Source organism: Notechis scutatus, chromosome 1 (genome assembly GCF_049901735.1).
Source record: "Notechis scutatus isolate UNSWTSFEM ecotype Mainland chromosome 1, rNotScu1.2, whole genome shotgun sequence".
In the NCBI taxonomy this organism is placed as follows: Eukaryota; Metazoa; Chordata; class Lepidosauria; order Squamata; family Elapidae; genus Notechis; species Notechis scutatus.
Window position 1 is genome coordinate 260,688,871 of NC_142009.1, and position 15,205 is coordinate 260,704,075.

The 15,205-nt window shown below is 38.1% G+C and overlaps 1 protein-coding gene across 4 annotated transcripts in view; it reads right to left on the reverse strand.

Annotated features, from left to right (window-relative positions):
* PAMR1 (peptidase domain containing associated with muscle regeneration 1) overlaps positions 1–15,205 on the reverse strand; it is a 75,350-nt gene that overhangs the window by 49,279 nt on the left and 10,866 nt on the right. For all 4 annotated transcript variants that reach the window (XM_026664684.2, XM_087951249.1, XM_087951247.1 and 1 more), the window contains exons 2-5: positions 10,595–10,771; positions 8,945–9,073; positions 1,651–1,765; positions 868–1,085 (exon numbers count right to left, since the gene is read on the reverse strand). In XM_026664684.2, the coding sequence (XP_026520469.2) occupies positions 868–1,085; positions 1,651–1,765; positions 8,945–9,073; positions 10,595–10,771 (639 nt within the window). The remainder of the gene's footprint in view (positions 1–867; positions 1,086–1,650; positions 1,766–8,944; positions 9,074–10,594; positions 10,772–15,205) is intronic.

The window sequence follows — 15,205 nt, forward strand, 5'->3', positions numbered from 1 at the left end:
GTAGTATAGTTGCATGGAACTGACAATAATAAAAAGGAAGTAGCATGTTCAAAGAATTGTATGAATGAATACATGGTCCGATTGCAGTGGTGCTTATAATTAATTGATCACAGGCAGTTACATGTAAGTTCTTAGGATTCCAATTAGCTGTATAGGGTGCAATTAGCTGTATAGAAGAAAATATGGTGGATAGAATTTTGCTTCTTATTTGTAAAAAAATTATTAATATCCATATAAAAAGCATGTATCTCCCAACGTGATGGGACTTGGTTCTTGTCCTATGCCTTAGATAGGGTGTTGTGGAATTTTAGTGGTAATAGTTTCTGTTTGAGATAGTGTGTTTGTGGGTTAGTAGGATAATATAATCATGGCATCCTTCTTTCTAGTGTTTTTTTTTTAAATTTTGTTATTCTTTCCTACTTTTAATGTAAGCTACCCAGAGTTGTTTTGGGTAGCCTCTAAATTCCACAGATAAATCCATTTCATAAATAAATTATGCCATTTACCCATTGTAATGTTGCTTTCCTACACAATCCTTATTCATCGCTGCCAGTATTGTTATTCTCTTCTTCTATCTACTTAAAATTATGGGTAAATCTTATATCACAGTCAACCTAAAGTTGACCTCAAAGACATTTGGTCTGATTAGATAAGAATGTTCGCAGCTTCCAAGAATTGGGAACTGGTTATTAAAAAAACACTAGAAAAATTGGGTTGTTTGTAGATAATATCAACCATGGATCACAATTTTTACAATTGTAATTGAGCTTGCTTTCATATCAGGACCTCAATATAACGCATTTCAATAGCATTAAAAAGTGAATAAAATTACAAGATCAAGCTATTTTAGTTAAACATATTGCTTACCTGTAATTTCTTCAAAAACTGCATGAAATCCATCAAAATTTTTGGAACCATCTGAATGAAAAAGGACATGAAGGGAGGAGCCAGTGCTTCGTATTGGGAGAGGCCTGTCATTGCCACAGAAGCGTTTAATTAACTTGCTGTCAACACTGTCCCCATCACGGACTTCCACATAATCATACTGACACATGTAGTCAAACTCTACACTCAGCATGGCAAACCTTGACCGGAAAGAAAGAGACAAATCGAGAGAACAGCGTCAGACACCCAAGTTATATCTCTGTGCTCTTTGTGCTATAGCAGGGATCTCCAACCTTTGTTTCCAACCTCCTTTGTTTTCCTTGGTGCTTTTTGGATGAGAAGTAAAACTTCTTCAAGGAAAACAAAGGAAGTTACAGTTGCCTTTTGAAGGACAACCATGACCGGATGATTGAGAATCTCCATAGACACATAGAGAAATAATGTCTTAATAGTAAAGAACATGCCTTTGTGAACTAATTTCTAGTTCATTCATGGAATGATCTTCCATTAATAAAGATGGCCCAAGAACCAATAAACTGAGAATATATCCTGTCACATTAATTTTAAATGTTTTTAAACTGACAGAGAAAGACAAAGACAAGCATTTATTTATTTAGATACTTTGTATTCTGTGATTGAAATTAATAGCTCTGGGGAGGAGTCAGTAAAAATTCCTTTGGTGCCAGGTTTGAAATATTAGCCTGATACCTCAACACACCTTTCTCCACACATATAAAAAGAAAATTCAGTGTATTAAAATCCTACCTTAATTCAACCACAAATCCAGGTTTAGCATGTATAATCCACTCGCACTGGGCATTCAGTGGATAGCTCTCCAATAAAATCTGACCCTTGGAAGCTTGAAGAATCTGTCCACACCCTAGAGGGAAAAAGAAGAAAAATCACATAGGTATTAATAGAAAATTTATCTCAGGAACAATGCCAAAATACAAGTTATTGATCATACGCACATGAGAAAATCTTCTCAAATACCTGACTAATTTACATGACTAAATAACTAAATGAAGTATTGAATAAAAGAGACATCAGCAACTGGTTAATAATTGGCACAAGTCTTGACATATAACACATCAGACTACAAAATATCATGATACTTAAAACCGGAAAAGTTGAAGGATTATATAGGTAGTCCTCAATTACACCACAATTGAGCCCAAAATTTATGTTGAAAAACTTATGTTGCTAAGAGAGTTTTGCCCCATTTTATGACTTTTCTTGCCACATTTATTAAGTGAATCACTGCAATTGTTAAATTAGCATCACGACTGTTAAGTGAATCTGGTTTCTCCATTGAATTTTCTTGTCAGAAGGTTGCAAAAGCGGATCACACGATGCCGGGACACTGCAACCGTCATAAATGTGAGTTGGTTGTCAAGCATCCTAATGTAAATCACATGTGTCAGCATTCCAGGAATTACAGCCATTGCAATTCAGAACTCTGAGGCAAATCGATTCCTCAAAGAACCATTTTTATTGGAAATATCATTCTGGCATAAACAAGTAAAAAGCCGGTTCTGAATCTTCCTGGGCTTTTCACAACCTTAAAAGAAAAAGAGGATGCTTCAATGATATTAAGTGTGAAAAATGGTCATGTCACTTTTTTCAGTGCTGTTGTAACTTTGAATGGTCACTAAGTAAAATGTTGTAAGTTGAGGACTATCTGTATAGTATAAACAGGCCACGATCCCATTGGTTATCAGCACACTGGATGACATACCAAAAAATCTTGAAGGGCACTTAGAAAATTTATACATTAACAATATTTCTATCTGTCCAGTTGCAAAAGGCAGCTTTACTTGGAAGAGCTTATCCTGCAAAGATACTTCAACACCATTAAATAACATCTATCTACCCCAGATCCCTGGGAAGGACAGAAAAGATGGATAAAAATGCCCAAACATCTGGCTGGCTAAGCAATCAACCATAATAGGACTTTCCTTGCTTTCCTCATGAAAAGTAATTGCTTACATGAATTTACTGTGGCAAAAATTGCAAAAATAGTGACACGGGTTTTTTTTCAGTCTTAAGTTCTAATACACAAACAAACAAACAATACAAGGAGCCTAAATACAGTACAGAATGTAAAACTATTATTTTGGTATTGGCTAGTAAGAACTGTTACACAATAGGACTCTTGCTTAGCTCCATCAGATTTCAAAAAGCATCCATCAGGAAAACATTTATGGAACCATGGTCATTAAGAAGAACTGGTGGCATTCCAAGAAGTGTTTACATTGAAACTCTGGGAATTCTTAACACCTTTAAAAAATTCCAGGTAAAAGGAGGCTCCTCCAAGGAACAGTGATGTGGTTGAATCATCTTCAGTAACATGCCAAATGTCCTATCTCAGAATTTCCTGTATCCTTCCTTGTTAAGATTTGTCCATTCCTATAAATGTAAATCATTTGCTGGTTTACCCTCAATTACCCTCAGCTATGTAGATTCCAATAAAACACAGAACAAGCTCAGAAGGGTCTGTCATAAGTGCTTCATTCCACACCAGGGCTTCTTGGCTCCTGATGTGAAAAAACTGGAGAATTAATTACATTGCCCCCATGACTGTCATTAGGATGCTGTTGAGATATACCAGGATCCGCTGGAAACTAATGTAGCTTCCCACACTGGGGAGAGGAAACGTAGCACAGTTGCTGGCTCTCCTCTCAAAACAACCTGAGACAAAGCTGCAGGAAACCTTCTTCAGAAGGATTGACAAGGGTCCTTGAATCACCTCAGAGAACATTCCCTTTTCATTATAAGGGGGCTTTTCTGTTTCCTTTCTTTCTCTTGCCATTGGCAAGAGAGAACTGGTGCAAAGAGATGGTGCCCGTGCACGGAATACTGAATGCACCTTTCTTTGGAGAACAGTACAGTTTGAACTTGTGGAACATTTCTGCCAAGGAAGTAGCACTGCCCAACAAAGCAGGTGGTCCAAAGGCTAAAGAGAGAGCCATTCAAAGAATGCTCCAGAGAAACAAGCGCCACAAACCATTTCTGCGTGAAACATATACATGGTCAGATCCAATTGTCATTTTCCTGTTTCTAATCCATCCATCAGAGGGATACATGATACCTGCCCATCCTTTGATATTTAATTATCAGCCAGGCAGCTTCCAACCGAAACATGCTTTTATTTCTAAAGGAAAGAGAGAGAAAGGCAGGCAGGGAGGGAGAGAGAGATATTTGAAAAGTTTCAAGAATAATTTAAATGCTGAACATAAATCCTGTCTTGTCTTGAAGGAGAAAGAAGAGGTGCTTAGGAAGGGGAGTTGGAAAGAAATCAATTCTGAAAGGCTGTAATAATCACTGTTCCTTTTGTGTCTGAAAAGAAGTTGGCAAAACTTTTTGGAACATATTTTTTTCCCTGAGGCCAAAGAATTAGAGTAAATATACTAAAAGTAACGAATATTTTAAATATAACTTTGTTCTTAAATAAGTGCCCATGAAATCCACCATAAAAGACAGAACCACAGATTTAAATCTAAATAGTGCCAGAACTTTAGATTTAAATTCTGGCTTCTGAATGCAGTAAGAGTACCATAAATTGGAAGAAAAGTATGCCTGAAAATAAATGGTATGCTTGCTGAATTATTCAATATTCAAAACAGAGAACAAGATATGAGAATGCAGTATCCCCTTGATTGTTTAATATGTTTATGGATAATTATGCTTATAGTGACATTAGAAGTTCATTGAGTTGTAAAGTAAATATGTGTATTTTCATATATAGACAATGCCATGTAGTTGACGGAATACTCAAAGGATTTGCAGCAAATGTTAAATTGTGTGATGCACACAGATCGTGGATCAGTGACAGAGAAAACAGAGTAAATGCTGCAAGTTACTCCTTATTGATAAAGCCAGCAAGCAGATAAACAGGCATATCTTGGTAGAATGCTTGCAAAATGTAGAAAAATGGACTTTAAAAAAAGACTATAAATGCTGGTAGAAAGCAGTAGAAACTGGGTAGTACAGGTAGTCCTCAGACCATGTATTTAACAATAGTTCAAAATTGTGTCAATCACGGAGAGAGTGACTTGTAACTATCCTCAAAGTTATGACCCTTGCACAGCCTCCCTCATCATATGATTGTAATTTGTGTGTTTCAGATACACACATTTGCAATGGTTGCAGCACCTTGTGATCATATGATTGTGATTTGCAACTTTCTTGGTCAGCTTATGCCAAGCAAAGACATTTGGAGAAGCTGGATTCACTTAACAACCATGCCAATTCATTTAATGACCATGGTAAAATGGTCATAAAATTGTTTAATGACCGCGTCGCTTGGTGACCAAAATTCCAGTCCCGATTGTGGTTGCAAATTGAGGAATACCTGTATGTGGGTTGTTGCAAGATATAAAAGCTGAACCATGCTGTGTATAAGAGTGTACTTGCAAATGAAGTGAGTGCCAAGTGTGTTAGATGAAACTTTAAAGTCCGCTGAATATACTGGAAATGGTTTTACTTCAGAAGACTGTACAGCAGAGGTGGAACTCAGTAGGTTCTGACCAGTTCTGGAGAACTGGTAGCGGAAATTTTGAGTAATTCACACCACCTCTGACTGGAGATTTTACAGTATCCTTCCCCTGCCAAGCCCACCAAGCCACACCCACAGAACCGGTAGTAAAAAAAATTGAATCCCACCACTGCTGTACAGTAAAACAGAAAGACATGTTCCAGTATAAATGGATAATTAAGAAATATGGATTGAATACAAAATGAGTGACCAGTCCAGATCTTCACTGAAAAGGCTGTCATATAAAATGAAAACTAAATCCAAAACAAAGAGCTGGATGGAAAAAATTAAGGAGTTTAAAAAGCAAAAGATAGTGTAAAATTTGCTATTTTGCTATACGGACATGTGGGAAGCAACAATATTTGCAAAGTTAGTTATGGAGAATGTTGTGAATTGTATTGATATGGACCAGGTTTAGTTAGATTTGTTCTTCTCTTTTCTCCTACCTTTATGATGTTTTGTTGACTTACTCTCTTTTTGCATGTCACAGAAAGTTGCTTATCCCAAACAAAAAAGTAAGTTGGATATCTATACAGTATATGAGTTTAGTATGAGGTACTTATATGGCTGAACCAGTTAGCAATAATAATTTATCATTTTAATTTATTTGTATGTGAAAAATGTTCTTGAAAGTTGAAAATAATAATCAGGATGCATATGTTTGCATATGTTTAATCTGAAGCATGTTACCAGTAACTTTATGACTAATTATAACAGGAACACCACATGGTATAGTATATACCACGGATGTCAAACTCGATTGTGTCATGTGACATATTGCAACTGTCAATTAAAAAGATACTCCTTTGGTCTTTTTAGCTGCCAGAAAAAGGAGTGGGGAAACAAGGCATCCCTTAAGTGCCTAGATAATCACCCCGGCAGCCCAAAGTTGTTGGAGCGTAAGAAGGTTATTGGAGAGCATGATGGATGACTCTTGGAGATGGATGTGTCTTATTGGAGAGGTCACATCCAGGGGGTGGGGGGAAGACCAGGGTCAAGGGGGAAATGTATGATGTAATTTAGCATTGGCTGCACCTAGCTAACACCAACATGGCCACTTCTAATAAATCAATTTTCTTTTCTGTGAGATGCGGCAGAGACTTTTGATTTGAATGGGGTAGATTTGATGGAGCCCTGACAGCAACATTTTTTGCCTTGGCAGAGCCGGATGATGGGCGTGGCCTGCACATGATGCATCCGGCTGCCATTTTGACACCCTTGGCATATACAGTACAACAAAAAACCTAACAAAGCATTTAGGGCTGTAGCTGAACTACTGATGACAAACTGCTGTGTTCACTTGCTTCCAGGGGTGGGCTTCAAATTATTTAACAACTGGTTCTCTGCACGGTTGCTAGGTGGGCGTGACCATGGTGGGCGTGGCCTAGTCGGCCTCCTGCACCATCCTGGTTGTGAAAACGGGCCGCGGGGGAGGGCGTTTTCACCTCCCCCTGGGGTCCAGAGGCTTTCTTTGAGCCTGTGGGAGGGTGAAAATGGCTTCCCCAGTCTCCAGAGGCTCTCTGGAACTTCAGGGAGGCCCATTTTCTCACTCTCCCCGAGCCTCCACACAGGCCTGCAATTACCTGCAATCCAAAATGGGCCGCTTGGGGACTCCTGGTTGGGGCAGGCTGGGGTAGGCAGGGCCAGCCAGGGGTAGGATATTCCAGTTCATTGAACTGACCATAAAATTAACAACCAGTTCACCTGAACCAGTGAGAACCAGTAGCAGCCCACCCCTGCTTGCTTCTGGAGAATCCAGTTTTTGCTTCCATACACTGTCACAGGGAAAAGCATTGCCTGTCCATTTTTGATCATTTTAGATATAGACAAAGCACAGCATCTGAATAACTTTTCTAAGACCTCCATTGCTACATTACATTATATACAGACTAGCATTTGGTAAAGTTTAACTTTATATTGTCCTATTTTAAGTGATAACAGCTAGCACTACAATTTTATTCACATGTAACTGAATTTAAGGTCCACTTAATACAATGGCATATCTCTTGGCAATTATGTATGGGAATGCTCTATTCCTGTGGTGTCTTTACTGGTAGCAAAAAGAGAACCTTTTTTTTAAAAAAAAATGATGTGTTTTACAATATAGGTTTGCAGTGAAAGAATCACAGACATTTATATTCAATCTACTCTTTAGATCAACATATTTCCAAAACTCACAATTCAATGCAGGTTTTTTTAAAAACAGAACTAATTTCATTCAGTCAGTATTGCACCCATATTGCACCCATATCAAAGGCAGAACGTTCAAAATGCTGCAGTGATGAAATTTTGCATATTCTCCTTACAATCTTTGCACATGCAATGATTTCTCACTAATCTGTAACAAGAAATTATTCTATTCCCCCCACCCCACCCCCAAGAATCTGCTTATATTCTTATTTGTCCAGGCAAATCTCATATGCACCACTTACAGGATAGGCCTTGGTACTACAATCAAGGCAGCGAATAAACAGAAAGAGAAGAATTTCCAGGCCTTGAGATGTGCAAAGGATTGTGCCCCTGAACCAACATATTTCTCTTTGGTCATTCAATCCATATGGTCTAATTTTCTACAAATGCAGATAGGGTGTGTGTGTGTGTGTGTGTGCGCAAACCGAGCAATGAATATTTTCCTTACACTTTCTTCAATTAACTATTCCTGCTGATTGCTCACCACACACACACACACACACACACAAATGATTCTACCCATACCTGAAAAAAATAATTCAATTTACCTTTTGCTAAGGAAGCACCTCTCCCTCCTCACCCAAAAGCCCTGGAAAAATATTCAGATTAGGCATAAGGACCTATTTCACTCAGGAAAAATATTGCAGTGAAAATTAAAAAACCAGGGATAATGATATAACTGTAATAATATTACAGTTACCTGTAGGTGGGTTGTTGATAGAAGCTTTCACCTGTAGTCTTCAAGGAGTGGCCAGACAATTCATCTGCTAACAATGCTCTACTTTCCAATTTCCTGACCAAGCAGAGATCTATAAACTGCCTCCTATAAACTGTAGGAAAACCTAGACAGCCTCCTCCAACTCCCTCCTTCTCTCTGGCAATGGCTGTATTCTACAGAATACTTTGCACTCTGGTTAGAACCCAGGATACCAGATCTGTGCTGTGCAGATTTAGATAACCATTAGATGGCAGCAAAAGGTTACAGAAAACTAAGCATTGTCCATAACAATCTGCATTTGGGCGCCCTTAGAGCTCTGGGAAATAGAATGGAATCCTGGGAAAAGAATTGGAGAAATACTTTTGGCCTATAAAGCCCCCGTAGCTCAGTATGAGATAATTTCCTAACCCCTAAAAAAAAATCATCTTTGGCTGTATTGTCTTATATTTTCAAATTGAGTGTCAATGGCCATGCAAAGGATTAGGAATTTGTCTTTGCTTTGACATTAGCAGCTCATTTTGCTGGACGAGCTACAAGGAGGTTTTTTTCCCCACCTTTCCCAGCCAAAGCATCAGCTCTCCTTGTGGTAAAGTGCATCTCTAACCAATACTTACTCATGCAATCGCCTCCATACCACCCAGCTCGGCATTCTGCACAATAAATGCCTTTGATGTAGAAGTTGTCTAGTGATCCTCCCCAAGACCCATTGCGACAGGTCTTACAATTCTCGAAAATCATGCATCCTGAAAGAAGAGGAGGGAAATTCTTTAATTACGAATGCTTACATTTGGGTTTCTCCCATAGGTAGCTGCAAACCATAGCCCATGCAACCAATGGGCTTACTTTGGCTGTATAAAATGTTCCTTGGAAAAGTCCTTTCAAGCAAAATGCTCTTCTAAGCCAAACACACTCAAACATAAAGAGAATATAAATATAATTATGAGGTTAAAAGTACAATGATAAGCCAAACACACTCGAACAAAAAGAGAATATAAATACAATTATGAGGGCTGGATACAAAAATTTACAAACATGTATTTTCCTGTAGTCTATAATGATTGAAAAAGAGATGACACGATGACATGACAACACAACCCCCATTTTCATACTTACACTCTAATGTAAGATGCACATGCTAAAGTCATGGGGTTTGTATGATGATGCCACAATATATGTTTCTTCACCTGGCCTCTCTTGCCATCACTCATAGATGCCTATAGCTATTGCACTCAGGCTTTCTCTTATTGATCTCTTCCTCTTTTTTCCTGAAAATCCTCTTGTTTAAATGAAATTTACTTCCTGAACATCCTATATTGTTTTATATCAAATCAGATCAATCTAAACTAGAATTTTAATTTCAGTAATGCCCCAATGATGGCTCAAATATTAGATAAAATTCAGTACTAGTTTCTGCCCTAAAATTTATGAACAAAAGTTCACTTGCAAATTTCAACATATATTATTCAACATAATAAAAAGGAGGGCTCTGTGTCATTCAAAAATTATTTAGAAGGGGTACATTGGAAGCACATATAGATGAAAGTGCAGCACTTCTTTAAAGCCAGTTGCATCTTCTTCTGGCTTCTCTGTGAGTTAATATATGACATTAAGGATACAGCTGTTTTAATGCCTCAACATTAAAGTTTACAGCAGTTTTAACTTATTTAGGCTCATTTGGAAAATCTGAAAGAGGATATGGTGGCTTTAATAAGAACTTACACTGAAAATCCCATTTGGCCTGAGGCGCATCTTCTGAATAAGTTTCAAATCAGGCAGAATCCTATTGATACATATTCTTAGCAGTCTCATAAGCTGCTTCTTTATATCCTTTGTCTTCAAAAAATTTCCTCAGCTGACTTTGAAATCAATAATAATTCTTTTCTATTTTTTAAAAAGAAGATAGTGTGCAAATGAGGCCTTGGGGACTGAACTGTAGCCTCCATCTAGTACTGAAGCCCACTGTGGCTTTTTGGAGAGCTTCCAGGCATCCATGACAATATCCTGAAATGTGAGTTTCTATCACTAGCAAAAGGAAAAAAACTAACAACAATATGCATTAACTTTCATCACAGTGAGCATTTATATTGGCATCCATCCATCCATCTCTAAGGAGGAAAAAACTATTAATCATCAAAATCTGGCAGACAAAACAGACTGCATGCTCCACCTAGCTACAAGCATATTTACTGCATGTAAATTAAACAGATACAGTAAATAAGAGAGTATAAGTGGGCACATCAAAGCAGTACAGTATATCAACATACCAGGGTGAATTAGGCAGGAGTCACACTCATTGTCCTCATTCCTACAACAAGGAATAGTGTATCCCACTACTTCTTTCTGTCCAGGACACACACATTTGATCTGATCATATTCACAACACTCCCGACACATGATATTCCATTCAGCACCTGGACAGTTTTCATTGATCACGGTGTACTCTGCAGAAAAGCAAAATGAGAGTTATATGAGAAAGAAGAATTAACTGTTGGCAGAACATAATCCTTGTAACTAGAAGTCAAGTGATGTATTATACAGGGACATTTCCTTTTATTATAAAATTAAGCTAGAGGGGAAAAGGTCTGCCAGTTGGAACAGAGGAATAGGAAGGGGCTACTCAGTCATTTATTACATGTCATTTTCTCCACCAGAACTGCCTATGCTGCACTACCAGTTGAAAATCCAGGAAGAGGGGGGGAAATGGAATACAGAGCTTTGATTAGGAAAGTAACGTGGACTACTATTCAATTAAACTGCCAGCATTTAATGACTGCAATTTATTTCATAAAAAGAGGCATTCCATTGGAAGACGCGGCCATGGCTCCCTACTGCCACATATTATGTGGCTTCATAAAAGAAAGCCATCTTTCATTTATACCAATTCCTAAGAATAAAAACACTATGCAAGGGTTTGTTTATTAACTATTTATTATGAAGGCGTTTTTTTTTCCAAATCAGAAAACAGGTAGTCCTTGACTTACAATCACCAATGAGAGCAGAATTTCTGTTGCTAAGCAAAGCAGCTGTTAAGTGACTTGTGTCCGATTTTATGATTTTTTTGGCCATGGTTGTTAAGCGAACCACTAAAGCTGCGAAGTGAATCATGTGGTTATTAAGCAAATCTGTCTTCCACTGTTGACTTAGCTTGTTGGAAGCTCCCCGTAAATGGTGATCACAGGACCTTGTTGCAAACATTGTAAATACATGTTGGTTGCCAAACGCCCAAATTTTGATCAAGTGACCAGAGAGATGCTAGTAAGGTCATAAGGGTTAGGACCATTTTTAAGTCACTTTTTTCAATACTGATGTAACTTCGAAAGATTGCTAAATGACATTTTTTTAGAAGTTTTATATCCTTTTTGAATCTTTATTTAATCCAAGGAATTAAAAGAATAAGTTATTTCTGAACATTCAAAATATAATAAAACTATGGAACATCCAACCTGTAAATTTTTACCAGGCCAATGAAATAAGAACAATTTTCTTGGTGTAGCTGCAGGGGTGGGCTTCAAAAATTTCAGCAACGGGCCCATTTCCGGTGTTCCGGAACTTCCAGGAGGCCTATTTTTCGCCCTCCCTGAGCCTCCGCTCTGCACTTACCTCACACCCAAAACGGACAACGTGGAAACCCCTGGGAGGGGTGGGGAAGGGGCAGAAAGGGCAGGGTGGGCCGGGCCAACCAGGGGTGGGGTTTGGTGATTCACCAACCAGCCATAACGTTAGCTATGGGTTCGCCAACCAGGTGAGCAGCCCACCCTTGTTTAGCAGTCATATTCGCACATTATAAACACCTCAATCACAAGGACTCCCACTCTGTTCAACATCGACATGCAACCTCAGAGGGAGATGAGCCTCAATTCTGAAGTGAAACATCACTTTGCATGACCACACCCAGCTTTGTTGCCCGTCAGCAGCCCAGGTTCAAAGGGTCTTCACACTTGCAGCTCATCAGAATGCTAGCAACAGCCCTTTTCTGCCATGTTTCTATGATATTTATGATATCTATGACCGCTTTGAGAGGGATATAAAGCACTATAAAGTGGTATATAAGTCTAAGTGCTATTGCTATATTGCCTTCATTTCTTTTCTGGCCTTTGGGTGAGGCAGTCATAAGTTGTAGTAGCTGTAGTGCTGTTAAAATAATATTAAAATACTTGCCTCCAGAAGTTGTGAATGCTCCAAAACTGGAAGTTTTTAAGAAGAGATTGGACAACTATTTTTCTGAAATGCTATAGGGTTTCCTGCCTAAACAGGGGGTTGGACTAGAAGATATTCTATTCTATTCTATTCTATTCTATTCTATTCTATTCTATTCTATTCTATTCTATTCTATTCTATTCTATTCTATTCTATCTCTACTCTACTCTACTCTACTCTACTCTACCCTACCCTACTCTACTCTACTCTACTCTACTCTTCTGCCCCTTAAGCAGACAGCATGCAGTGCAAGATCTGTTATGGTTCATCATATGTTCATCATGATGAATCCCTGGTCAGCTGGATTTGCCTTCACTTTCCCATTGTCTCCCTAAAGAACTGGGCATAGCAGCACTGTGGCTGTGCTGGTGGCTTATCTGAACTGTTCTTAGCGCAGGATTGTTTAGATGCCAATACTCTGAAACTGAAAAATATGCAAGATGGATAGCATAGGAAAGAAAGAGCTCCCCGGTCTGTAGTTCAAATGGCTTTCAATTAGCTGTCTCCAAACTCAGCCGATAAAAACAGCAAAAGAAAAAGAAAAAAAGCCAGTATAGCTCTTTTGAGAAAGGGAATCAAATTATATCATATTCACACCCAGCTAGATTACAGAGTCATCATAACACTACAATCCCAAATCCAAAATAATTTCCAACACATAAAATCCAATGGGGCAGCCCAAAAATCATGTTTCTGCCCTTTTTCTGGAATTAGAGGAATCTGCATTCAGCAGAGTTTCAAATACTATCAGGTCATCTGGCTTTTGGCTATTTGGGCTACTACACATTAGACTACAGGTAGTCCTTGATTTAAAACTGTTTTTTTAAGTGACCATTTGAAGTTAAAATGGCACTGGGAAAAAAATGACGTATGGCCATTTTTCAGACGTACAACCATTGCAGCGCTCCCATGGTCACATGTTCAAAGTTCAAATGCTTGGCAACTGACTCATATTTATGACGGTTGCAGTGTCCTGGGGTCATGTGTTCACCTTTTGCAAACTTCTGACGAGCAAAGTCAATGGGAAAGCCAGATTAACTTAACAACTGTGTTAGTAATTTAACAACTTCAGTGATTCCTTTAACAACTAGGGCAGGAGAGGTTGTAAAACGGAACAAAGCCCATTAAACAACTGTCTTGCATAGCAACACAAATTTTTGGCTCAATTGTGGGAGTAACTCAAGGACTGCTTGTATGTATCTGGAGCTTCTGCATTCCTGCACTCAAGGGAGGAAGCAAGAACATTTCAAATCTCTCTAATTTTCTGTTCTGAAATGAATGGATTTGATATGACCATGCCCCTGAACATGCTAGTTGTTATGGACTGAGTATATGTATATGCTTTCAGGTGAAAAAAAAAAGAATTAAAACAGAAGGTACCAATCTCTGAAATATTTACAATAAAAAGTATATGTTCCAAATATTTCTAATTATTCAGTCTATTAGGGAAAGGAACAGTGTTATAAATATTAATAGAAGCATTATGATTAGTAGTGCTAGTAACTAGAACGAATTCATTTTCTAGTAATAAAAAATAAAGGCATCTAAAGGCATTATAGTTATAATAATTTATACGCAGTTGTGCTTTAGGGCATTCCATCTTAAAAATGTACATTAATTTCCAGGCACTTAATCCTAATATATTATGCTCCATTGAAATATACTTATCTGCAAGTATTACTGGGTTGAATAGGCAAAATCTTGGCATGAAAACAGAGAACTGAACTCCAGCAATAAATTTCTGTTAGCAGATCTGTTGTATGGCCTAATTTATCTGTATGTTATTTGTTTGCTAATCTCAATAATAAAGCACTGCTCCAAGGAAAATGTAAGGTTTACTGAGAATGAAACCCATCAAGTATAAAGTGTTATTAAAACAATTGTGCTGATTTTTTTTTTGTAAAAATATTACTTTTGGGGGGTCTACTCTGATTTCATTACTGCTTTTACAAGCAGATGGGATTATTTAATTAATCAATGATTGTACAACCAGGACAGAACACATAATGCTCTCAATGAGATATGGCATGCATAACCCATTGAAGTGCTTTATTCATATTTATTACAATTAATGCTGCCATTTTAAAGCAATGAAGGGCAGTTAAACGTGCAATTTGATTCTGAATGAACATTAGAAGTCTTTGAAGGTAACACCTTTCTACAAAATAAGTCCTCTAGGAAATGACACTAATTGGTTTTGAAGAAATGATTCTCGCATGCAGGACACATAACTCACTTCAACCAAACATTTAAGGTGTAGGAGAAGGCTGTAATGTGGAAGACTGCTTGTAGCCTTCTACTGCAGCTCTAGCTTCTCAGCTACATGACCTTAGGATTATCCATGGCACATTGTTAGAGCAACCCAACCCAGAAAAACCTTCAGCTAGTGGTCCAGAGAAGGTTGCCTTTGACTCAAACTGTGGGCAACCTCATAAAATTCACCAAAGCCACCCAACTTGAAATCACATCAGCTAATGCTATAGAAAAAGGTTTTTCTCAGCCTTCTCCCAAGTTCTTCAAAAAAAGGCTGAGAGGGCCTCCAAGGAAAGAACATAATCATGGAATTGGGTTGCTTCCCAAAGCAGCTTTGAAGTGTTTTGCTCTGAACTTTCACTGAAGTGAAACGTTCTTTGAGGCTTCACAGAGCCCTATGTCAGCCTTACCAGGTAGATCAGATA